This window comes from Xenopus laevis, chromosome 2L (genome assembly GCF_017654675.1).
Source record: "Xenopus laevis strain J_2021 chromosome 2L, Xenopus_laevis_v10.1, whole genome shotgun sequence".
Lineage (NCBI taxonomy): Eukaryota > Metazoa > Chordata > Amphibia > Anura > Pipidae > Xenopus > Xenopus laevis.
Window position 1 is genome coordinate 99,407,795 of NC_054373.1, and position 26,124 is coordinate 99,433,918.

General features: G+C 36.8%; 2 protein-coding genes across 5 annotated transcripts in view; one reads left to right on the forward strand and one right to left on the reverse strand.

Moving 5' to 3' along the window:
- Positions 1-14,138, forward strand: part of LOC108708317 (inactive serine/threonine-protein kinase TEX14) — a 44,006-nt gene extending 29,868 nt beyond the window's left edge. For 3 of the 4 annotated variants that reach the window (XM_018246903.2, XM_041582240.1, XM_041582239.1), the window contains 6 exons: positions 1,105-1,168; positions 2,089-2,183; positions 9,554-9,677; positions 10,129-10,203; positions 11,262-11,336; positions 13,493-14,138. In XM_018246903.2, coding sequence (XP_018102392.1) covers positions 1,105-1,168; positions 2,089-2,183; positions 9,554-9,677; positions 10,129-10,203; positions 11,262-11,336; positions 13,493-13,523 — 464 coding nt within the window. In that variant the 3' untranslated portion in view covers positions 13,524-14,138. Of the gene's footprint in view, positions 1-1,104; positions 1,169-1,880; positions 1,968-2,088; positions 2,184-9,553; positions 9,678-10,128; positions 10,204-11,261; positions 11,337-13,492 lie in introns of those variants that run through there. The other variant, XM_041582241.1, reaches the window with a different exon arrangement.
- A 1,042-nt stretch (positions 14,139-15,180) lies between these two features.
- On the reverse strand, positions 15,181-24,888 carry opnpl.L (pinopsin-like [provisional] L homeolog). The gene is made up of 5 exons (XM_018245714.2): positions 24,508-24,888; positions 18,532-18,714; positions 17,879-18,024; positions 16,946-17,185; positions 15,181-15,460 (listed from the first exon to the last, which is right to left on the reverse strand). Exons 1-5 carry the CDS (start codon positions 24,842-24,844, stop codon positions 15,326-15,328), a joined length of 1,041 nt encoding a protein of 346 aa, XP_018101203.1. The 5' UTR covers positions 24,845-24,888; the 3' UTR covers positions 15,181-15,325.
- Positions 24,889-26,124: the final 1,236 nt, after the last annotated feature.

Consider the following 26,124-nt stretch of genomic DNA (forward strand, 5'->3'; position numbering starts at 1 on the left):
TTGTGACAAAACAACACCGTGCTTCCATGTGGTCTCTGACCCCGTGCTGGTTTTAATAAACAGATTATGCTAATTGGAGTAAGATTCCAGGGTATATAACCAGAAATATTTCTGAATTGAAAAAGCCAAGGAAACGTCTTCAAGGAAAAAGAAAAATTCAGCAAGTCCAGTTGATTTGACTTATTAGTATACATATTTCTATTACCTGTTTTACTGCACCTATCATTCTTCCTCATCTACAACTCCTTACACACATTGTATCAGCTTTAGCCTGTTTAATGCTTTCTCGCTTTGGGTTGCTGTCAAATATCAGAAAACTGTCCACCAACAGTACGCTACAACAATTTTGATAGTTCATCAATAATCAACTTTAGTTTAAAATGTATATTAAATGAAGAAGGCTGGACCAAAACTGTATGGAATAGTCATGGATCTCTAAAGAGGGGACGTGTGAGTCCTTCAAGCATGGTCTGGTATTGTGCAGAAAAAAACGGGGTGACAAGGGTGAGGAGTCAAGGTCTGACAGGATAGAGACAGAGTGGACGAAAAAACGTTGACAGGGCGGAGCAGGTGTAGAGACAAGGACTGGAACATAACAGAGCTAGTGAAGAACAGGTGGCAGGATGGAGGGGTGTAGAAACCAGAGACTAGAACAAGAACAGGACTAGGACTACAGCAAGAACAGGACGGAGTAGGGACAGGGGTGAGAACAAGGGCAGGTCAAAAAGAGCCAGAGCAAGGAATATAGAGCTAGGGATGCGTCACTGTGCTCAGGCACATAGGACAATGATCAGGCACATGAAGTGAATGATGAGGACTGGGCTTATATAGGACAATGTCAGCCCTCATTGACCCAAACCAACCAATAAGGCTTCTGGGGTGATGAAACAAAGACAGGAAAAAAGGTGGAAGAGAAAATAAATGGGAGATGAGCACTTGCTGGCTGCTCTCCTGGCCCAGTAATTAGTCTCTCTGGGTGATCTTTCCTTTGCATTTGTAAGAGTCTGAAACCAGCCCAGGGTTTGCAGCCTGTTGAGAAGCCTACAGTAAAAGGAAAAATTATGATTTATCTCTGTGCACTAATCAACTTTAACTTATTTGCAGGCTCTGACCAGCTTGAAATGGCCACAGTTGGGGTAAACAAATTAAGCTTCATACATCATACAAGGTGAATTCATTAGAATAAACCAACGAGTTAGTTAGAATAAACATTATTATCTCCACCCTTACAACTAATATTCAGTTTTCTGAAATAAATCATTTAGAAATGCATTTGTAGATTTGAACTGACTTTTAAATGAGAAGGAAAGTCGTTTACCACTTGAAAGCTTGCTTAGTATGCGGGCTCAGCTTGCGCCAGAAAAATTTTAGTATACTGTCCCCAACTTTATGGCCTTACTAAAGTGTATAGTCTCAATACTCCAATGCAGAAACTGTGCTGCTACATTATTTGGCATCACTTGGGGGCACCCCCAAGTGAATGAGTTTACTTACCCCGGGCCCACGCTCCTATCAGCAAAAAACTGCACCATCCCGGGGTTTATCCAGTGAGCACCATGGAGCACTCCTCTTCTGGCTTCTTCTTTCTTCTCTTGGCTGTGCATGCGCATTAGAGTGAAAAGCCGAACTTTAACTAAAGTGGTAAACGACTTTCCTTCTCCTTTAAGCCAAGGTTAAAGATTACTTTTTCCCTATCACTCTTTTCACAAATGGCGAATGTTTTACTAACAAACCACTTTCGTGCTGTGAGATTTTTATTTATAACTTTATTACTCACTACCTCCTTAGTAAAATTGCCTATTTATCATTGTGTGTCACAAGACTCTGCTTAGACTATGCACTGAGGCAATCTTTTCTTCTTTTCTTTCTGTACTTTGCAGACATTGTTGCCTCTGAGCTTACCCTAAATGTTAAATGCAAAAATCCAAATCCGAAAGTACTCCAGCTAAAACCTGTCACGGTCATGTAGAAATCAATGGCAGATGTCCCTGAAGATAATTCTTGACATCCTGATCTGCACTGGTTTTCTTATGATATTTCTTAAAAAATTAATTAATTAATTTAATTTTTTTGTCTCCTTTTATGCAGTTCATTTGTAGATATTCAGGAGCTATCTACTATTAATTTACCAACACCCAGAGCAGGAAAGATTTCCACAAGAATCAGTACACCTATTGCAGCAGGTAAAGTAATATAAACTAGAGCACATATGCAAAATGCAAGCATATAAATGCATGGAAAGCCAACCATGTTTTACCCACAATGCAACATTTTCCACATTATTTCCATGTATATAGCAAATAGCTTGCTATGCAACTTCTATGTTTTTTTTTTTAATTTAACGTTTATTGATATGTTGATAAGCAGGCAATGTAATATAAACTAGAACACATATGCAAAATGCAAGACTATAAATGCATGGAAAGCCAACCATGTTTTACCCAAAATGCAACATTTTCCACATTATTTCCATGTAAATAGCAAATAGCTTGCTATGCAACTTGTATGATTTTTTTTTAATTTAACGTTTATTGATATGTTGTCATCTTAAACAGAAAACAAAGTATCAGAGTATAATTGTACATATTTTCTTTTAGAACTAGAAAACATGACAAGTAAAGAGCGCAACTTGTATGATTTATCAGTGCAGATGTAAATAAGCAGTTGTTGCACTGGTACACACTGTGCCATTATTACACCAGCACTGTGTTGTTGAGGATGCTCTAAATTGTCTGTTCTTGCTTATTTCAGCTGTTTACTCTGTGCCTGTTTCTGAATATTCTAATTTCTGCCTGCCCTGATTTGACTATCACTCAAAATGTTGTATGCACTGACACAGAATTTAAGTCTTGTGTAACTTCTGTTTACATTTTTCTGCCATAAAAAACTTTCATAGGGGCAACAGAAGTGGCCTTAGGATTCTATTCAGTAGGTGCAAATCTATTTTGCATGTTTCTGTTCTCACCATATTATATACTTGGAACCTACTTCTATAATTGTTTAATTTTTGCGGTTGTGCAAAAATTGATGCACACATTGGCAAATTGACAACGTTTATTAAAAATACTTGCATCCAAAGCCACTACTTGAATTTACTCATGATTGTGTTCTGTGCTGCTGCATCCTTTCTGCCTCAAAGGTAGCTGTAGCTCCGGGCTATTCACAAAGGGCTGCATAAATAGGTGCATTGTATTTGAGCTTCTCACGCATCATAATGACGCAACCCATCTATGAAAATTTCCAGATCATTTGTATCTGATAATTGCATCAGGCACATCTAATGTTGGGAAAAACTGCTGTATAGGTAAAAAAAAACATGGTGACTAGAGTCCAAATTTGCACTTTGACTGTGAACTTTTCTATGTTTCTATGTTTTCATGTTACAGTGTGCTGATGTCAGTAAAACATGTCACACTATGTTCTATTTTTTAAAGGCCAGGAAGTAGTAACTATATTATTATTGTGTACAATAATAGGGTGAGAGTGCCAAGCTTTTTCTCAAAGTAATGCAGTTATGCACATAGGAATGGCATGCCTGTGAAGTAAGGCCACATACTTTTCAGTGTCCTCTTTCTGCCACTCCAATCAAAAATACATTATTATGTCTGTGACTCTCATCTAAAAAAGTAATTGAAAAAAGGTATGAGTTCACAACCAGTAGGCTTGGACCCCTGGTTTCCACATTGCATGATAATGGTTACTTTTTACATGAGAGTTATATTCTTCAATGCTTGGTATGGTTTACTCTGTCCATATAGAGGGAAAGATAACCATAGATATCACATCCTGATGGGATAGCAATGGTCATTAAATTGTTTTATGGCCATGAAAACCATATGCCATGTTTATCCTACTTACCATATGAAATCCAGTGATATTATAGAGCTGAACACGAAACACAATTTTATCCAAGATATAATATACATGTGTGTCTGTGCTACATTTTGTTTGGATATTTGAAGTCGGTTGGAGTGGATAACCGAATGACGTGCACCAGATTATTAACAAGAAATTGATCTCTTGGTGAGTGCTGGATAAATTGTCTTTCTATGAAGTGATTGATAACTGCCTGGTAACCAATCAGTGGAATCAGTGGAAGATTACATTTTTGCCTAACTAACTATATTGAAAACATTGTTTATTTTGCACAGCCTATCTATTTATCTCATTTTTATTTTTATATTGAACAATTCTTTTAATGGGTGATTACACCAGTATCACTGTGCCCCATTAACCCATGGCACCTGAGCTATTGAACAGTGTTGGAACAATAACAGAAACCGCTACAGCTCTCCACCAATAGCAGATGTCTAACACCATGGGGTATATTTATCAAAGAGTGAAGTTACAGATCACCATAGTCCGATAGAGTGAAATACCGCTCTCCATTAATTTCAATGGGATTTTTAAAGTCGTATTTATCAAAGGGTGAAAGTTCACCATTTGATACGTAAGCCTCTAAAAATCCCATCTTCCAATGTCCCTGAAGCTTTTCAGATGTTACTTAATATGTTGGTTGTTATTTGCTGGGTATCACTGATATGAACGGTGTTTCGTAATGTTAGCTTCCTAATAAAGATGTTACTTCCTCAAGTAATTTAGTTTTTCATATAGCATAAATATATATACCAGTAGTTCTTGAACTGGTTTTAGGCAGATCACAAAGTACCTTGTGTTGCCCCCATAAAAGGTGGCCTGCTGTGATTCCTTAACTTGTGTAAGATTTAAAATAGATTAACTGCCCCCTGCATTGGTTCAGACTGTTATCCCCTGTATTGTTCACACATTTAATCCCCCCTACATTGTTCACACTTGTAACATCTCTATTGTTCACACCCCAAAAGTCCTGTACTGTTCACAGCTCAGACACAGATGAAAGTTCCTACATTGATTACACCTCAGACAAAGGGCACCAGCACTGTTTCTCCATATTTAGCACAGTATGAACTGTTCATTTTAGAGTGGTTTCCCTGTCTCCTGCTCTGTTCTCCCTCCCTATGTGTGTGCCATACTCTGCCTGTGTGTGCCATACTCTGCCTGACCAATGCTCCCTGCAGTGGCGTAACTACCGGGGGAGCAGGGGGTGCGATTGGGCCAGGGCCCCCCGGCAGCTCGCGCGCCACCCTGTTCTAATGGAAATGCAGGTGGGGCCCGGCTGCACGTCCCGCCCCCCCTAGTTACGTCTCTGGCTACCTGTATGTCCCATACTCCGCCTGCCCTATGCTCCCTGTGTGCCATGCTCTGCCTTCTCTAAGCTCCCTGTTTGTGCCATACTCTGCCTGCCCTATGCACTGTGTGTGCCATACTCTGCCTGCCCTATGTTCCCTGTGTGTGCTATACTCTGCCTGCCCTATGCTCCCTGTATGTCCCATACTCTGCCCTATGCTCCATGTGTGTGCCATACTCAGCCTGCCCTATGCTCCGTTTATGCCCCATACTCTGCCTGGCCTATGCTCCGTGCATGTGCCATACTCTGCCTGCCCTATGCTCCCTGTATGTGCCATTCTCTATCTGCCTGCCATATGCTCCTTGTGTGTGTGTCATACTCTGCCTGCCCTATGCTCCCTGTATGTCCCATAATCTGCCTGGCCTATGCTCCCTGTGTGTGCCATACTCTGCCTGCCCTATGCTCCCTGTGTGTGCCATACTCTGCCTGCCCTATGCTCTCTGTGTGTGCCATACTCTGCCTGCCCTATGCGTCCTGTGTGTGCCATACTCTGCGTGCCCTATGCTCCCTGTGTGTGCCATACTCTGCCTGCCCTATGCTCCCAGTATGTCCCATACTCATCAGTGGCATGTCTCATCAGGATCAGTAGTGATTTTGAGCATATTAAAAAATAAACACCTGATATTTACCTACAGTATACGCATAGATTTCTTCAGTGGGTTGAGTTACCTTCTGGAAGTTTCGATTTCAGGCAACAATCAGTTATTTATGAGTACGGGTATGATCTGAAGGTCAGATCAGTTACAATATCTTCTAACAAACTACGTTTCTAGGTCGCACACTAGGCCACTTTCTGCCATCATTTGCTGTTTTATGCTAATGGCACTTCTGTGTTTTAGGGCAGGCTTTGATTACCATGTTGGGTTGTGACAACAGAGAAAAAGGAGAAAACAACCCCTCTTCAAATTTCAATATCCTCTTTAAATTAATCTAAATTCACCCCAATTAAATGTATACTTAGTCAATTAAAGTGCAAATGCTATTAATCCATTTCATTAAAAATATTAATTGAATTCCATGATTAAAACTTATAAATTAAGGTGCTAATTCATTAAATTCATGTAAGGCAGATTAAATCAATTCTAATTAATTATCTGCCCACCATTAAATAAATTACCATAAATTGGAATGAAAGTGATCGAATATCTAAAGTGCGTTAGTGTTAAAGTTTCGATAAATGAATTATTAAAAATACATAGAGTGCAATTGTATTTGTCCACCGTCCAGGACTTATTACAATTAATTTTAATTAATTAATTATTACTTTTGGTCACTTATCAATTTCTATCAAACATCAATTAATTGTAATAAGTCCTGGACGGTGGACATATGCACATTGTACTTTATGTATTTTTAATAATTCATTTATCGAAACTTTAACACTAACGCACTTTAGATAGTCGATCACTTTCATTTCAATTTATGGTGATTTATTTAATGGTGGGCAGATAATTAATTAGAATTCATTTAATCTGCCTTACATGAACTTAATGAATAAAATACAAGATTATGCATTTACATATAATAATGATTAAAAATTGATAAAAAATGATAAAAATTGCAAAAGTCTCAATGTATCAGTTGACACAATGAATTTAAAGTTGAGCATTCACTAATGATACTCAGTGGTTTGTTACATTCTTTCTCTTTGGCATATTAATAGTGACATCTGGTGGCTACTTTTACCATTTAGCCTTTTTGGAAAGTAGTAATTTTATTGTATATGTATGTATGTATGCATGCATAGTTTTATTCATATAGCACTAGTTATCTATGTGGCACTGTACAGCTAAGCATTTTTTTGCCCTTTTCCAGTTTTCCCTACATGACAATTTTCTGTCACTTTGCAGTATAAATGGAGTCTGAGAAATAATGATAGTGTTGTGTTCATTTCATTGATGTGGATTATAATGAAGTAGTGTAAAAATAAATTGGCCCTTCACAGTCCATACTCGGCTGGAATAACTGACTGCATCATCTTTTCCTGTAACGAATGCAATTAAAATGCTTCACAAAGGAATAAGCAAGAGTGTGAGAGTGCTAAGGACTGCAGAATCACAGTGCTTTGAATCCCATGCACTTGCGCTGAGCCTTTCCAGGAGTCCACACTGCTAGTGATTAAAATCCAGCACAAAGTGGAGACTGCAGCAGGGGCAATCGAGCCTTGAATTTAACATGTCAGATGCCAGTGGTGTGTAAACAGTTCCCTGAATAAGGCACAAGCTAGGAGAATTCCCACGTGCCCCATACCACACCATTCTGGGAGTGCAAAGAGTTATGTATCTGGGCGCAAGCTGCAAATTCAGGTATTGCCAGGTGCAAAATGCAAACAAGGCACGGTACTTTTGCCATTCTTACCTTTACTCCTAGCCTTGTTTAGGTAAAATAGGTCTTCTACCAGCAAAATATTTCCTTTTTCATTATAAAGGCTTTCAAAATGTAGGTGTGAAGAGAACTATGCTATGATTCTGACCCTGTTTATTTACTTAAAAGGGTAGTGCACACCTGTACTACTTTGTTTGATATGAGCAGAATAAATAGGACTTTTGTTGAAAATGTATTTGCCCAATGCTTCTATATTACCTATCTGATCCCCCATGTTCCTCTGTGAGGGGGCTGCCATATTTTTGTAGCAGAAGTCCATTAGCATTAGAAGCTACAGTATTACTTACAAAATGTACTAATAATTTACAGGATAAGTATGGCTTGTTTATTATAATGTTAGAAATTACAGGTATTTTTAGATATAGATTTAGATAAGATATATGTGTAGATATATACTGAAATGATTGCATTTAACTCTCTCACTGCCAGCCAATTTGGCACTTCTGCTACTTCTAAATGTCTAAAAAATGGGGAGGATGGTTCACACACATATATCAGAAACATAATTTATTTTATGCACACACATACAACTGGTTTGGTATGTCCCTTATCTCCTGAAATCGCCAATACCACATAAGTGTAGATTTTATGGAGATTTCTTGTATAGATCAAAAACTCCCAGCAGTACACTACTAGATTTCTAAAGCACTGTTCCAATAAGCTGAATAGCTGTACATACATTTGTCAAATGTTTATAGATATTTACTAGCCTATAGCTAATAATATACATTTAAAAAACACCGAAGCAAGTAACTGTGTTAGTTAATGTAATTTCACTTTTCTGAACACCTTCATAATTATAGAATAAGGGAGCTAAATAAATGAGGTGATGTGTTTACAGGTTTGTGGTTGCATCTGCAATTGTCCTAGTATAGCCCTATAACATGGTGTATAGTATCATTTTGATAATGGGGTAGTCGCCTTCAAGCTGGAGAAAGTGGACACACAACCTCTAGGCTTCTCACCAAGGCCTGCAATATCCTATTGTATTATCCTTCTCTCACCTGCTTAAGTGCACTAACCCAGCCACTATGGAATTCCCAAACGGGCAGAACAGCGATGCATCCTGGTCAAACAAACAGCAAATACTGCTAAGGAACCACCCGAGATGGCATTGTCTCCTACTAAGTAGATGCCAGCTGCCAATTATCCAGCAACAAAGAACAATTACAGTGGACAGAGGAGCTGTTGAAAATAAACTTGTTTGAAGCCGCAAATAGGAATAGGTTGAGACTTTCACTTTAACCAGCCCACAAAATAATCACCATTCATTCCTACCCGATTCCTTTGTTCCTCTAATAGCACAGTCTGGTTGCACCTCCCACTTAATGTACATTTTCCTTTTTAAACCGTTTTTTTTTTTATTGCAGTTCCTTACATTTGGAATACCACGAAATATGAGGAACTCTAAGTTCATTGGACCATGTTTATAAGTTTACCCTTTCGAACAGTGGGTCCGGGTGCTCATGCCCCAGACCTTCAGCAATAGGGAGTTAATCACTGGCAAAAATAGTGACAGGCAGGCAGCAATCAGGAACCCAAAATTGTAGAATCTAGGAGTCCATTGTTTAAACAATGTAGACTTTTATTTTACATTATGATTACAAATATACAGGCTGTTTATTTTTAATCACAATGTAAAATAAAAATCTACATTATTTAAACAATGGTCTCATGAATTCTACAATTTTGAGGTTCCGTATTCCTGCCTGCTACTATTTTTGCCAGTGACTTGGAATGCCATACCTGATTCCTCCAGAAAGAATCCTCCCCATTCTCTTCAGAAATAAACTCGAAAATTAACTCTTCCCTGGCATTTTGTACCCTTAAATGGGATTGATATTGTCATGACTACTTAATTATACATTGAGTTATCTGTATTCTGTATAGCGTAATTAATGGCTGCTAACAACTCTCCATTCTATTTCTGTTATTAATCAGTTTTAGATTCCTCAGTGTTGGATACAGCAGAGAATAATACAACCCGGAACAATTACAAAAGGATTTATTTAGAAAATAAAGGCATTAATAAAGGAACCACTAGTTCTAACAATGATACTGACAGGTAAAACAAAAACTTTGCTGAAATTGTTTCAGTTCCTTCATTCTTAATTATTTTTCTAATGAACTGGCTACTGCATTAGCTTTATTTTAAAGTACCAAATTCCTGCTCTTCTTATCCCCCAGCCTTTTTACAAGTTAGGGAGGGATGTACAGTATGTCGAGGTTTATGCAGTATGTAAAGGTTTATACAGTATGTCATTGCGTGTAGAGGGTGTAAATATGTGGCCACTATAGTATAGCTTACTTTCTTTTGGTTCGTAGACAAAAAGTCATACATATGAATGGCAGAAGTCATGTGATGTTCAGTGCTTAATGCTTTAACACACTTTCAACTGAAAACCATGGGTGGTGGGGATATTTTTGATTTTGTATTTTGTACTGTAGATTTAATTAATTCATTTACAACAATCTTGACGTAAGTTCTTGAATATAGCTGTTTGTTTATGAATTAGAGCTCATGGCACATTGGATGATGCACTGGAAAGAATAATGCATTCAGAAGCAATGGACACAGAGGTTACTGACAGGTATTGTAAAACAGTGTCTAATAGCTGCCAAAGTTATCTTTTTAGTATTTCCTTATAATTTGATTCGTAGCAGCAATTACCTGTGGACTGGTAAAAAGTGTCTTTTGTGCTCTCTTAAAAAAGTGAACAGCTGTAAAATAAATTGTTCTAAGTATCACTTTTTAAAGGAGAAGGAAAGGCATCCTGCACTTGGGGTTGCCAAATGTAAGGCACCCCAAGTGATTGTATTGACTTACCTGAAATCCCGGGCTTGTGATCCTATCAGCAGAAAACTGCACCCACCCAGGGTTATACCAGTGAGCACCACGGAGTGCTTCTCTTCCGCTTCCACTTTCTTCGCGCGGCTGCACATGCACAATAGAACCAAAAGCAGAAACTTTAACTAAAAAGTCTATTTCGTTCAACTGCGCATGCGCTTGCCCCGAGAAATTTGAAGCAAGAAGAAGCCGGAAGAGGATTGCTTTGTGGTGCTCACTGGTATAACCCCGAGCTGGTGCAGTTTTCTTCTGCTAGGAGCACCGACCCGGGGTTTCAGGTAAGTCAATACACTTGGGGTTTCTAATATTTGGCACCCCCAAGTGCAGGATGCCTTTCATTCTCCTTTAATATATACACTATGCATGTACCAAATCAGTAATTTTAGTATTTGGCTATACACCAAATCCTCCTAAAAAGATTTGCCTTTATACTGAACATAATCTGAACCCTAATTTTGCACAAGCAAATTAGTCAAAACCTAAATATTACATTATCTGTAACTAAAACAGTGGCATGTTAAGTACTCCACATGTTTCATTTGGCAATGTGTAATAAAAGTGTCCAATATTATTTTATAGATATTATTTTATATAATTTCCATATGAAAAGTCATACATATGAATGGCAGAAGCCTTAAAAGTTCAGTAATAATGCTTTAGCACACTTTCAATTGAACACCATGATGGGTGGGAATACTTTTTTGGCATTTTAAGTTTTGTATTTTGTTCTGTAGCTTTTTTTTTTAATTTAAACTAATGTTATAATCAAAATTTGTTTATAAATTGTTTGCTTACTATTAGAGCTCACAGCACATTGGATGAGGCACTGGAAAGAATAATGCATTCACAAGCAAAGGAAACAGAAGTTACTGACAGGTATTGTAAAACCAGTGGATTTGAGCTGGTAAATATAATTGTTGCAGTTATTTTAATATTTTTCCTTTTAATGTGTTTCATTTTAAAACTTACCTGGGTATATTAATACCTACTCAAAAAAGGAACAGTTGTCATTTTACTATGTCTTTTTTTTTGTATTTTTAGTATGTCATTTTTTTTGTATTACAGCAGTTGTTTTATCTCAATTAATATATCAATTAATATATAAATAGGTATGCACCAAATTTCTGGTTTTACATAAAAAATCATTCACAAAACTTTACTCAACCAAATATGACCCCTGCTGGGGAAGTAAAGCTGGCCACAGACGCAAAGATAAAGTCATACGAATCTTCGTTTCGTATGACCGTGTGTGGATCATCCCGACACTTTTCATACCATGGTGATTGGTTAGTTCAGTTGATTGGACGTGGTAGATTAGGTTTCTGTTGACTACTGATGACATCTCTTGTATTGCCTGCTACTATTTGTTGGACATAACTCTTTACGATTGCTGTCAATTACTGACCAAAACATGAATGTTTAGTTGTAGGTTGGGAGAGGGCTCTGCATGATTGTTTTCCGGACATAAGGATATATCTGCACGTCTATGGCCAGCTTTATAACATTGTTTAAAAAGTAACAACCAGGAGTTCATAAAATGCTGCTTTCAATAGCAGATAACTTTAAAACAATAAATAACTTTAAAAGCACGGAATAATTACTGAATATTAATTTTTTATTGGGGAAAATTGCTTAAAATTATGTTTTTATTTTGGGGTTGATTTGCTCTTTAACTAGCAAATAAGTTCTGCCTTTTGTCATTTCCCTTGCCTTCTGGCGTAGCGTGGCTGCCAGATATAGTATTGAGCAACTGTCCAACACCAGTTATTGGATTTCTCAAACCCCCAGCATTCTAATCCAGTGGACCCCCTCTTTTACCCCATTTATCACATCTCCAGCCATTATGGATGTTAGAAGTGACAACATGAAAGATGATGGGTAAAATATCAGCAGTGGATTTAAAAAATAACAGTAGTGGTTGGGGTTGAGTGACCCTGCCAACATAAAAATAAAAAAAATATAATTTGTATATGCCAGTGCTGGTATAAGGCGGACAGGTGCCAAAGGCAATCCAGATAGCTACCTCACCCCCCCAGACAGAAGAGGTATGTGCCTAGCGTGCCCCATTGAAGTGCTCTAGGCATGTGTCTCTTCTGCCTACCATTAGTTCTGGCCCTCGTACAGTATATGTATATATAATATATGTACACAACACAGAGAGGCGCAGTCTAGAGAGGTGCATTTCCACCACTGCAGGTCATTGGTGCTGGGAGATAACCTGAACTTGACGGACAATCTAAATGTAGATATGATTGGAATATATATTGAGGATCTTAGTCTATTGTTTATAACAATACAAGGGTTCTTTATAATACAAAGTACATACAGTATCCTGTGTACTATAGCAGTTTCCATTAATTGACATCAAACATTCTTAATAAATGTTTGTATATAGGGCTGTCCAGTTGGAGGCCCGTATGCTGGATGTGGCCCAACAAGAGATTTCTATAGTACCCAGTCTGCTTAAGGCAGTTTCGTATCATAAAAGGTTACTTTTGCTCTGACTTAGGCTTGGCAACAACTCATGCTCCCTTGCAGCCAGTGCAGTATTTTGGTCCGTTGCCACTCAACTCAATACCTGGTGCTCAAACTAAGCTGTATTCCCCCCAATAATTTACACCATGGGAATAAATCAAGTATTATTATACTATAATATTATTATTATATTATGCAGTATGTAGAAAATATTACTATTGAACATACCATACATTTTCATTGTCACTACTGGGAACGCACAGATAATTATTTTGTAATTTTGCTTCTATGATGGTGGTAACTTATTGAGTTTGTGAGTTTAGCCTTAACCCAAAACTAAGACATTAGCAACTACAGTAAGTGCTTGTTTCACATGCATAATATATAGAGTAGTAGAGCATAATGCACACTTAATTTCAGATAAACACTGAAATAATTTTGATTTCAATGTTGGTTTCAATAGTTTGAGAAGGAATATTTCAAGACCTATTATTACCCATGAACAAATAACCTCTGTTTTGTGAAATTATTTTTTATCTTGTCTTCTTATCTTGTAGGATGAGCAGTTTGGACAAGGATGGCCCTTGAATGGAGACCGTTGATGTGTTTTTGTTCTTTTTTTGGCATTTTAAATTCAGTATGTAAAAAAAGTTCCACATACAATTGCAGGGTGATTCGTACACCTGCAGGGTTGTTCAGCAGTCTTGTGGCCCAAGTACATTATACTAAAAGACATAATTGGTAAATGTTTCAATTGCCCTTTATGAACAAGATTTGAAATGGTAGCCACAGAATGTTTTCATATTTATACTGCATAGCAATCCTCTGATTTAAAGTTAAAAGTAATTTTTTGGAAAACCCATTATTACTGAATATTGTGCTGAATAACAAAGAGCAAAAGGTCATAGGGAACACATTTACATTCCGAATGTATAAGTGGATCAAAACAGAAGCTGGGCTTGGATAGATGGTTTATAGCTAGATTTTGGAAAACAACATACTATTCTTCTAGGATATGAATCTTAGAATCCTCTTATGTAATGCCACTTCATTCTGGTAATTTATGGTTCCTACCACCTGATGGTGTGCACCTTTTTTTCAGATCTACAGTTTCAAGTTAATTCGTAATTTCTTGTATTTTTAATGTATGGTTACATTTTGAATTGGGTTGTATTTTTTGTTAATTAAAAGCATACATTTTAATTTTGCTGGCATTTATTACTATATATATCCCCATACTGATAAAAGTGTACCCTTCTAAGCAATTTATTCTTTTATCTGCAGAAGCAGATCACAAACTGATGCGGTCGACAGCAATTATTTAAAGTCCTGGGTATCCAGCTAGCCTGAATGTCCATACTAGAACCTCGGTAGCAGGGCACTGCCTGCCCCATTCTCTAAGCCTGGATTACCTGGTGGTTAGTTAATGGTTAGCAGTATTTCTAGAACTTGCCTTAATTGTATTGGATAAATCTTACAGGAGATGTGCTGCCTAGGGAATGGGAAATGCACAAGAGAGATGCAAAAAGAAGGAAAGTAGGGTGAAAGCATAGGTTAAATAAAGGTTATGGAACAGCAACAGAGATGGGAAGAGGGTGATTTGTGTTATTTAAATTTACATCTGTGGTGTATACATTTGTAGACTTGTTCCCCTGGCAACACTATTGTTTAGCAGGCTGGTTTTCTCCACTCTTACCAAGACATTACAATATTTGAATATTTAGAGAGCCCCTGAGAATAAGATCTATGGTGCGCCAAGTCCTAAACAAATTTTACCTGGAGCAGATTGATCACATATAACTGCTAAGTCGTTGCTATGGTGTATTGTACTGGAGCAGATTTGCCTGGTTTGCTCTGGTACACAAACCCCAGTGCACACAACATTGATTTGGTAATAAGGAAGAAGTCGCCCAAACTGTCACAAATATATTGCTCTGTATATAGTCACATTGTGCTGCAATCAGCTGATCAGATCCAAGTGCTGTTTGATTATTATTCATTGCAGTGCAATAGCAACAGCAACACATGCTTATCAATTTCAGCTTACACTATAGTTCATGCACAATTTGTTCTGTGTTTAGCTGTTGTTTAGCTGATGTGGAATGCACACACATTCAATGTAAAAGCAATAGCTTCTGCATGAATAGCTAGAGTTAAACATTTCCCCCCTAAATTATGCGTAGTCAATTTATTTTTCCTTAGATAAACAGTAAATAACAAGATATTGATAACAAATACTCATTCATTTGATCAGAATAAATGTTTTATTTTGTTTTGCATTTCACATTTAAAGCCAAACTTGCTCATTGTATTGTACATAACCAAACCTATAACATGTTTAAAAAAAAACCAAACGAAACCGAAAGAGAAGCGGGTTGGGTGTATTAGGATTATGCGGGTGTGACTTTATTTCCACCTGCTTCTGAAACAGAAGTGACATCTGTGCGGGCACTTGAAGTACTGGTTTCATCATCTCCAAATGGACTGCGTCCACAGCATAAAAGAGTCATCAAGCAGTTCCTAAACTGCAATAGAAAATACATGCACATTTGATTAAAAGAAGCATATCTTGAATATAATTTTATTTTACTGATTATGAAACTGGTGAAGATTATATTCGAAAAGGTAATTTGTGTGATAATGTAAAGTGCTTGGCTACTGGTAGTTTCCTGACACAACCCAGAACTAGCAACACCGAAAAGCCTCTAGGCTAAAGTGTTGGACATAATGACTAATGACATATTTATATTTTATATCGAAAACTTTGGGGGAATTTATCAAATGTTGAGTGTTAGAATTTTTTATACCTCAAATGAACATGAATGAACTCACAACTTGAAGGGTATCTTATTTAAGAAAAAACTTGAATCGGGAAAACCATATTCTGCGAATTTGAGTCCCGAAAACTCCTTAAATTATTTGAGCTTTCGGGCAAAACCCTCAAAGAAAAACATCATGCAGGCTGTTAACATCTTTAAATGTTTCAAGGGACCTCTGCCATTGACTTCTACATGACTTTGACAGGTTTTAGTTGGTATATTTTCTGATTCAAGCTATTTCCAGGGTTAGGGTATAATAAATCTCAAAAATTCAAGTTTTTTTTAACCCAAAAATGGGAGTTTTGACCAAAAATAAGTTATGCTTGGATATGTATTGTTTTCTCTTTGGAAATATAGTCTCATTATAATATGCCCTTTGAATTATATAGAGTATGGGACATGTTATGCAGCATGCTCAGGTTTTCTGGATAACTGATCTTTCCATACTTTGGATCACCATACCTTATGTCTAATAAAAAATCATGTCAACATTAAATAAACCTAATAGGCTGGGTTTGCTTCCAATAATGATTAATTCTTTAAGTACAAGATACTGTTTTATTATCACATAGAAAAAGGAAATAATTTTTTAAAATTTGTATTATTTGGATAAAATAGAGTCTATGGGTCAGGTCAGATTTATCAAAATTTGAGTTTAGAGCTTAATAAATAACTCCCCCACGTTCTATACATTCTTATGGGATATTTAGAATTGTATTTATCAATGGGTGAAAGTTAGAACTCACCATTTGATACATACGGTTCTAAACCCCATAGGAATGATTAGAAAGTAGTTGAGTTTTTATTTATTAAGTTATAAACTCACATTTTGATAAATCTGCCCCTATGTGTTTTACCAAAATGTTCTTGGAGATCATGTGCTACTCTGTAGCTCTATAGAACTAAAGCTTTCATATGCTAAGTAAACCTTAACACTGATTTCCAACAGAAGCAAAATATACCTGCAGTTTAAATAAACTTATTTTTATGATATGTATTAGGATGCAGTGTAGCCCTGAGTAGTAAGCAGTGAAACAATTGTGGCTTTGCTGTGGCCTTAGTTACTCCAATTATGTCACTGCAAGTTGTAGTAATTTATTTTTAAAGGGTTAGAGAGCACTTGAACTTGTACTTATGAGACTGAATATACATTTTTTTATAATCTTAATGAAGTTTTAAAATTCAACACACCTGCTTGTTCATGAACACATAAATAATAGGATTGTAAACAGTTGCTGTTTTTGAGAAGTATGATGGCAATGATGCTACTGTTGGCTCGATGACAACGTCCTTATTGACTGCCACCACAACAGCGAATGTGGCATAAGGTAACCAGCAGATAAGGAAAGCCAGCACCATGGCAATCACCATTCTTGACACCTCTTTCTCAGCTCTCTGTGTAGTCTCTGAATCTTTTTGCTGTGCAGCAACCTAAAAAGATTTTGACAATTTCAGTTAATTTGAATATATATTTCTTTTTTTTTTCTTAAGAAAGAGTAATGGTTTCCATCTTGGTGGAGTAAAGATATTTTAAAAATTATACTGTATATTGTGCCAATAGCAAAAGGAGTTAATACGTGCATGCTACAATGATATCTGTTTTGTTGTGTCAATACAAATCCGAGCAATTTTTAGCATACTGCACAGTTTCAAGAAGCAAACTAAGGTTTCATTGTGTACAATTAAAAAATGTTACAAAGAAATCATGGCAATTAGATTATGCTGTTAAAAGAAAAACAAAATAATACTGAAAGCAGGGATATTTACAGTCATAAAGTCATATACTATTACTGTTTTATGCACATAGTCTAAAGTAGTTTAAAGTATTCATTGATGTGATGATTGTAGGCACACCAATATCTTGTGGTCCTCTAGTTAATACACAGGAACTACTTCCTTTGTTTGCTATGGCATAGTCCTTTATACATTAACAATAAACAAGCAAAATGCTGCACAGGTATTTGGTTCATCTAGAGTGGTGTGAGGGTTAGGGTTCCTCTATTTATAAAACAGGGATAAAGGTTTTTTCTAGTGACAGTATGGACACACATATTTAGCAGCAACTTGCAGTTTGAAACAGAACTGTAGAATATGCAAAGCCATAATTGTTGACATTATACTTACAGCTCTCAGTGCCATTAAGAGGTTGGAATATGAGAAAATGATTGTACTCAGGGGCATAATAAAGCAAGTAAGAAACAGAACCATAATATAACTGTTGTTATTGGTACCTCCTGTGTACCAGTTGGGCCCACAAGATGTCTTCAACCCTAGATAAAAGAAAACCCATAGATATTTAATTACTAAAATTAAATGCTTAAAAATATACCTAAGGACTGTGGCCACACTGTGGTATCAACAAGCAACCTGGGTTAATTACTGTAAGAACACTGGCTTTTCAGTTTAAACTAGTGTGACGGTAACCTTCCAAACCAGAATTAGCAAGAGTAGGGGTTGATCCCTATGTTAAATTGCTCTGTGAGCTCTGTGAGCAGTAGATAGTTAGAGCTATGTAGTCAAGCACCCTTAAGCTCCAATGTGGGTTCAAGGGAGCTTAACTACATAGCTCTAACTATCTACTGCTCATAGAGCAATTTAACATAAGGATCGACCCTAGTAGCCCAATAGATCCACCAGTACATGGTTGCAAATGTGTCATTTAAATACAGAGGTGGTAAACCAAGATTTAATCCAGACGTGCCCCAGAAAGTTGGAGTCTGTTTCCCCATTGCTAAGAAGCATTTATATTTAGTGGGCAGTTAAAATGTTAAACATACCTTCAGGAACATAGCTGCACCATCCAAAAAGAGGTGGGGAAGTCCAAATGAAAGACCAGACCCATGTAAAAGAACATCCTAAGACTGCGTGCTTCTGCTGGAAACGAAAATCTCCCATTGGTTTGCAAATCACCATATACCTTTCAAATGCCAAGATGGCCAAAGACCAGAGTCCTACAATACCTGCAAAGCACAAAACAAAATCTTGAGAATTCATAGACAAAATTAAGTGCTTTGAGAAGACTGGCTCAGGAGAAAAAAAACCAACAGCAGCGATATACAATTGGATGGCTATTGGCTGTTTGTGTTCCTTTAATGGTTTTCTGTTGTCACAGTTCACGTGCTCCTTAAACTTTGTTCTACATAATCTTATAAATCAGCTCTCAAAATGTGGTATGACATATAATCGGCACACTGCATGTAAGCAATACCCTACAGGAAACCTCTTAACAATGTTATGTCATAAAAACAATGGGGCAAATTCACTAAAAGCCGAATTTTCCTCTACGACTGTTTTCTCCCAGCGGATTGGATTTTCTGGTGAATTTTCGCTAGCGACTTCGCCCTTTACTAAATCTGCTCCGAAGTCTAGGAATAATAAAACAAGTACCGATGGGCAAACATAAATTGGATTATGGTGATGCATTCTACAGTTCTGCTTGACTAATTCATTCATTATTGGACAGGTTTCTATATGACCATGTAATGATGTGAATCTGAAATAATTACTAAAATAATGTGAAGTGGCCCAAAACATGTGCTGTGATTCAGCAGAAGCAAGATTGGGGCATCTTCAACTGCACATACAGTATCTTAAAGTGCTGTAGTGGTATTGTTCTCATACAAATTTGTTTTGTACCTGAACAGAAATAGTCTTCCCCAGACAGCAATGTATTTAGGCTATCTGTGGTCAGTACAAGAATAGTTTGCATTAACATTTAAAACACTTGAATTTGTTATTTAATGACAAGTATATATGCATTTTGTGGGATTATGCGTTTGTATTTGTGGAAGAAAGCTAAATTTAGAACATTTCATGCTGTAACATCCATAGTGAATTAAAGTAAAGTCAAAGGTTCCGGGATTTTTTCTTTGCTGTTTCCCAGATGAATGTGACGTGACAAAGTCAGCAAGCAAAGGGTTTAAATCACTGGGCTATCAATCATTTCAGGAGTGTAACTGATTAATATAGCTCTATGTAAAGCTTAGTACAAAGCTATGAAACTGTTAGGTTAGATAAATAAGGGTGGCTAAATGCACTGCAAATTAATCTGAATTTAATTCAATTTGTAAGAGTGACCAAACACAGAAGCCATAAAAACAGCACTCTGCAGGGTACCTTTATAAGATCATCTTTATTCATAAGATGCATTTGAAACTCACCACACTTAACACATAATACCTTTACCATCAATAGAATCTATAGTGGGAGCTCCCAGCGAACACAATGCAAATTTTCACACCAGCACCCAAGCTTTTTTTGATATATGTAGAAAACAAATAAACATATTAACATGATGTCCAGATAACGTGCATTAGCTGGTAATTGTGCAAATTGTGGGGGTTATTTATCAAAGTTCTAATTCATCTCAATATTTTCTGCTACAAACCCGCTCAGGTTTTTTACGCTTATTTGTTTACATTTTCCCGAAAATCTGCTTTGCGGTATAAAATCCATTTGTCACAAATTTTCCATCCGATTTTCAAGATTTTTGTCGGAATTTTCACCCGAAAACTGGGGTATTGCACGAAAACCAGCGCACATCAAAAAATCATTGGGACTCCTCCCATTGACTTATATGCAACCTCGACAGGTCTGAGATGCCAGATTTTCAGATTCGGCCTTTTCCATCCTCGGGGTTTAATAAATCCTGAAAAATACGTGAATACTAAAATTCTATTTTATTAAATTTTTTGTGATTTTTGCATTCGGAGTTTAGTAAATAACCCACATAGTGTGTGGGAGTTGTAGTTGCAACCAATTAAATCCAAAGACACAATTCCAACAAGAACACAATTCCAACTGGAATCCGTTCTGAGTATTTGGAAACTGTTAGGTTAGACCCGAATAATTTTATTTTGTTAATTTTGTGTTTCAGTAGTCAACACATTGCTAGTGTGAATTAGCAAGATGTAGAGTTTCTCTAGAATTCATCTTAGTGAATTTTCAAGCTAAATATGGTGTCACCATATTTACCGATGACCCTAGTTCATTGAGGACCAGACAGGATAACTTATCAGCCTTAGCTCTTTTGATTTTAGCCACAGCTATTATTACTAACTAGCCAACTAAACAGATAAGAAAGTTCTCAGTTCTCACAAATCCAATAATCTCAGTTTCAAAGCTTAGCCGTTGGTAATCCTGAACTATCCTCTTTCTAAAGAATTCAGCGCATCTCTCAAACTTGACTTTCAGCTCATGAAGATGGCTTTAGCCTGCTTGGCTTTACTTACGTTTTACAGCACAAATAATCTGGATTCTGTTTGCAAATCCTGGGTGTTCAGAACAAAGAGCCTGGAGTTCATGTAGGGACCGTATTTGCCATTATGCTTATTGGGAGCTGACATGTGTGTGTGTGTATATGTATATATATATATATATATATATATATATATATATATATTTTTTTTTTTTTTAAATCAACACACATATAGAATGTTTTTAAAAAGGATGTCTGGTCAAACATATTTACAGAATAGAGGTCAAACACCACTTAACTGGCTTGTAGACATCAAACTGATTGGCTTTGTGGGTTACTATCCACTTAATCAGATGTCCTTGTGACTTTTATTTATAAAAGCTTTTAGGTGTCAATATGGAAGATCTAGGAAAGCTTACCTTTTAATAGTTTTGGAAGACTCAACTAATTCAAGTATGACGTAGATTGCAGCCTTCTCAGGCATGATTGCCTATGCTGCATTTAACTAGATCCTGTATAGCAACTGGCTTTTTAATAGTATGCACACAAATATTGCAAGACAGAGGCAAATGTACAACCACTAACAGAGCACTTTCTGTTGCTCACATGGGTTAAACATCATATTTCTCAGTTATAGGGTGAAACTTTAAATATGAAATATAACAGAAGTGGTGTAAAAGTGTTCTCTTTATTGGAAAACAAAATCACTACAAGCTTTCAGAATATTCTAGTCGCTCTTTCAATAAGTTTTAAGTGATTAAAGGGCAAGTCAACCCTAAAAATAATTTTGCCTAATTAGAGAAAACATAATTGTTGTTTTTACAAATAACTGGAAATGTTTGATGAATGTACTGTATACTGAAAATTTGCTTAGAATTATGTTTTCTTTTATTAAAGGGATCCTGTCATTGGAAAACATGTTTTTTTTTCAAAACACATCAGTTAATAGTGCTACTCTAGCAGAATTCTGCACTGAAATCCATTTCTCAAAAGAGCAAACAGATTTTTTTATATTCAATTTTGAAATCTGACATGGGGCTAGACATTTTGTCAATTTCCCAGCTGCCCCTGGTCATGTGACTTGTGCCTGCACTTTAGGAGAGAAATGCTTTCTGGCAGGCTGCTGTTTTTCCTTCTCAATGTAACTGAATGTGTCTCAGTGGGACATGGGTTTTTACTATTGAGTGTTGTTCTTAGATCTACCAGGCAGTTGTTATCTTGTGTTAGGGAGCTGATATCTGGTTACCTTCCCATTGTTCTTTTGTTTGGCTGCTGGGGTGGGGGGAAAGGGAGGGGGGGGGTGATATCACTCCAATTTGCAGTACAGCAGTAAAGATTGAAGTTTATCAGAGCACAATTCACATGACTTGGGGCAGCTGGGAAATTGACTAGCCCCAAAATCTGTTTGCTCTTTTGAGAAATGGATTTCAGTGCAGGATTCTGCTGGATCAGCACTATTAACTGATTCATTTTGAAAAAAATTTTTTTCCCCATGACAGTATCCCTTTAAGCAAATTTTTATTTTAGGGTTGACTTGCCATTTAAAGTAATTAGAATGTTTCACATCTAATAGTAGTTAATCAATAAAGCGATCACATTTACACCACTATTGTTATGTTTTATACTTATAAGTTTTTAACTTGCCAACATGGTAGAAAAACTTTACTTCACATTGCTAAGGGGTATATTTATCAAGGGTCAAATTTCCAATTGAAGAAACTTCGACATTCGAATTCAAAAAGACCAACAGAAAATTTAGTCAACTTTTTTTGGGTCGAATAGGTCAGTTTTCGATTGAATGGGTCCGTATTCAGCCGAATTCGATCTAATTTGATTCAGAGATTTTTCAGAGTCCACCAATTGACTCCAAATAGGTTCTAGGAAGCCCCCCATAGGCTAAAACAGCAATTCGTCAGGTCGAAATCGAATTTTTAAAGAGACAGTACATGATAAATTTAGATATTGGAATTTTCAAATTTTTTGCAAATTCAAATTGAATTTGGACTATTATATATATATCCTTGAGAAAGGTCCCATTGTGGACCGAAACGTTGGATATACACCTGTGAATAAAATTCAACACTTTTTTTCACAAAAACATTGGAGTGCGGGTTACTATTTTGTACTAGAAACTTTGACCAACGCACCCACATCGAAAGAAATCCGGTAAGAGTGCGCTCACTAAATTGACTTTATATATATATATACTGTATATATATATATATATATATATGAATGGGATCCGTTATACAGAAACCCATTATCCAGAATGGATGGCCGTCTCCCATAAACTCAGTTTTATCCAAATAATTCCATTTTAAAAAATTATTTTCTTTTTCTCTGTAATACTAAAACAGTACCTTGTCCTTCATTTAGACTGACATTTAATTAATCATTATTGAAGATCCAAATTACAGAAACACCCCTTTTCTGGAAAACCCCAAGCATTCTGGATAGCCGATCCCATATCGGTACATTGTATTGAATTTTGTTTGGTCAAGCTCTTGTCTTAAATGGGTTGTAAAGCCAAATTTGCATTTTTTTACAAATAATTTTTGTATGCAAATAAAAGAAGCAAATTTTATTCTAAGCATCCTTCCAATAAACTTAAATTGCAAATGTTCTATGTTAAGGTTATTTGTAAATGTGATTGCTATTGAAGGCGGTATATTTCTAATTTCTGGAAACTAGAGTCTACTTTGGAGAATAGCTGACTACTGCAATATATTTAGGCACGCCCTACTCTATAAGCTTACATGCTTAAAATACAAAGGAGTTATCCAATGTTTTGCATCAATCAGCCCTATGTTTACCATATCTAAATTTCAGCAAACTATTCTGGTAACAGTCAATATAGACCATCCAGTTAAAACTACTATAGTGCAATGCAGCATATATTTGTTTCTATCAACATTACAATTGGTTATCTAGTAGAATCTACAACCTGACCACAAAGCAGTCCCGGCTTGTCATGACAAACAATGCAAGAGGGAACTGGACCAGGCAGAAACTTCTCCAATAGAAGTTTAGTTCTACAAGGCTTTGTGGTAACCCCATATGTGTGTGAATAGAATCACATATATGTTTTAAACATGTTACTGGCTACAGTAATATTGCATTTTATCATCTGTGATTTAAATGTAAAAAACAAAAAATATTTGTGTAGGAGTGTGCGTGCATGTTTATATAGTGAATAAAGTACCCCCCCTTGTAAATTATAAGGACATTATAAGTTACCGTGGAGTTTCATGACCATATAAAAACACAAGGCCGAAGGCTGACTGTTTTTATACAGGTCATGGAACTCCAAGGTAACTCCTAATATCCTTATATTTTGCAACAGGGGGTACTTTATATATTATAATACACAAGTTTCAGTGAGTCATGTGACAGAAATGACATCACTACTCACCATTTATAACTGATGACATCAGAACTCACCGTTTATAAGGATATAATTTACAAGATATTCATGGCTTTTTTGTATTATAAAAAAAAATAATAATACATTTTTAACATGTCTAAAAGTCATATTTTTTAAAAGATGTTTCCTTACCTGTTAAGGACACCATGAAGCCTTCAAACTCACACACTGCCTTGCCCATAAAGAAATAGCCCACTATATTGTTGGAAAAACTCACAGAGCTCCCAAAAATTGTGACCATCAAGTTTGCTACTGCCAAGTTCACCAAAATATAGTTCAGTGGGGATCTTAGCTTCTTGTACTTAAGGGTTACCACTATCACCATCCCATTAACAAAGAAAGCTAAGATCACAACCATACACATAACTGCAGCAACTGTGAAGAATGTACTGCGAGGGGCTAGATGAGGCCATTGGGGGCCATCAAAGGGTCCCAGGGCCTCGTAAGCGGATATGTTTCCAGCACGCATCGTTGTACTAAGTTCAGGCTTGCAGTAGAATAAAAAAAGTGTTCCTCTGTGTGTAAAAGCCCTGTTTATAAAGTCCAGGAGGTTTAATGTTCCAAAGAGGATCTTTTTCTTAAATGACAGTAAGCTTTCTTACAGTGGAGTTTTTGTAATCCACTCTCTTTTTCTTTACTTAAACAAAGATCAACCGAAACAGATGCCATTTAGAAGGTGACCTACCTCAAAGGCACATAACCTAATTAACAAAGTATATACAAATGTTGTACTTTTCTTAACACGATTAGCATCACAAGAGGATTTGCAGTGGGACCTAAAGTTAAACCACTGAGCAATGGCAACATATTGTATGTGCATTTCAAAATCTAGAAATGTCTCTGACATTTACTGAATTTATTTTAGGAGCCAAGATTTTGTTTCATTTGCTATATTTGCCTTCAATTCATCATTAAACAACCTCCAAGATGTTGCTTGATTTTTTATTTGCTTTGGGTGCTATGCGGTGTGTGTACATATTTCCTAACAGGCAACAACAAAACAATCCAAATTACATGAATCTAACAGTAATGTAGAATTAATGAAAACAAATTGGCAACTGTTATCAAGCTGTCACATTTAAAGAGTTCTATTTCTAATATTGCTAATGCCTAAAGAGTTGGGGAGAAACACAAGCATGAAAAAAGTTCCTGAGGGTTCCAAATAAGGACTGTGATTGGCTATTTGGTAACCCCTATGTGAACTGGAAATGTACAGGAGGTTCTGTTTGGCAGTACACCTGTTTTTTATGCAACCAAAACTTGCCGCCAAGCTTGAAAGTCAAAAATAATCAACTGCTATGAGACTACTGGGAGGAACATCCAAGGGGTTGGTGAGCATGTTGCTCTTGAGCCACTGGTTGGGGATCACTGCCTGTAAGGTACCTGTAGCTGCATCTGGTGCGCGGGCACGGGGGTGCTCAGGATCTTGAGTATTTCCGGCGTCTGTCGCACGCGCGCGCGTCTTTGCGATGGACGCGGGCGCATTGACGCTGCGTCTTTACGTTTTGGCGCCAAACTTGTCCCTGTAAAAAGACGTCAGCAAGAGCAAACAGTGCTTGGTGATTTCCCTTGCTAGTACTTGTTACCGTGTTCTCTGATTATCTCTTGGATTTGCTTTTTTGTTACCGACCTCGGCCTGACTTTGGACTTCGATTCTCTTCTGCCTGCCTACCGACCTTCTGCCTGATCATCGTTACGAATATCTTCTGCCTGCCTCTGACCTCGGCCTGTCCCTGACTACGTTTACTG

Bases quoted from the DNA above. Each gene is read 5' to 3' on its own strand.
- opnpl.L (XM_018245714.2), bottom strand. From the start codon at position 24,844: ATGCGTGCTGGAAACATATCCGCTTACGAGGCCCTGGGACCCTTTGAT. The intron at 18,715-24,507 runs GTAAGGAAACAT...TGTGCTTTGCAG, and splicing joins CTTCATGGTGTCCTTAACAG to GTATTGTAGGACTCTGGTCT. The intron at 15,461-16,945 runs GTGTGTTGAATT...TTTCTATTGCAG, and splicing joins ATGTGTTCATGAACAAGCAG to TTTAGGAACTGCTTGATGAC.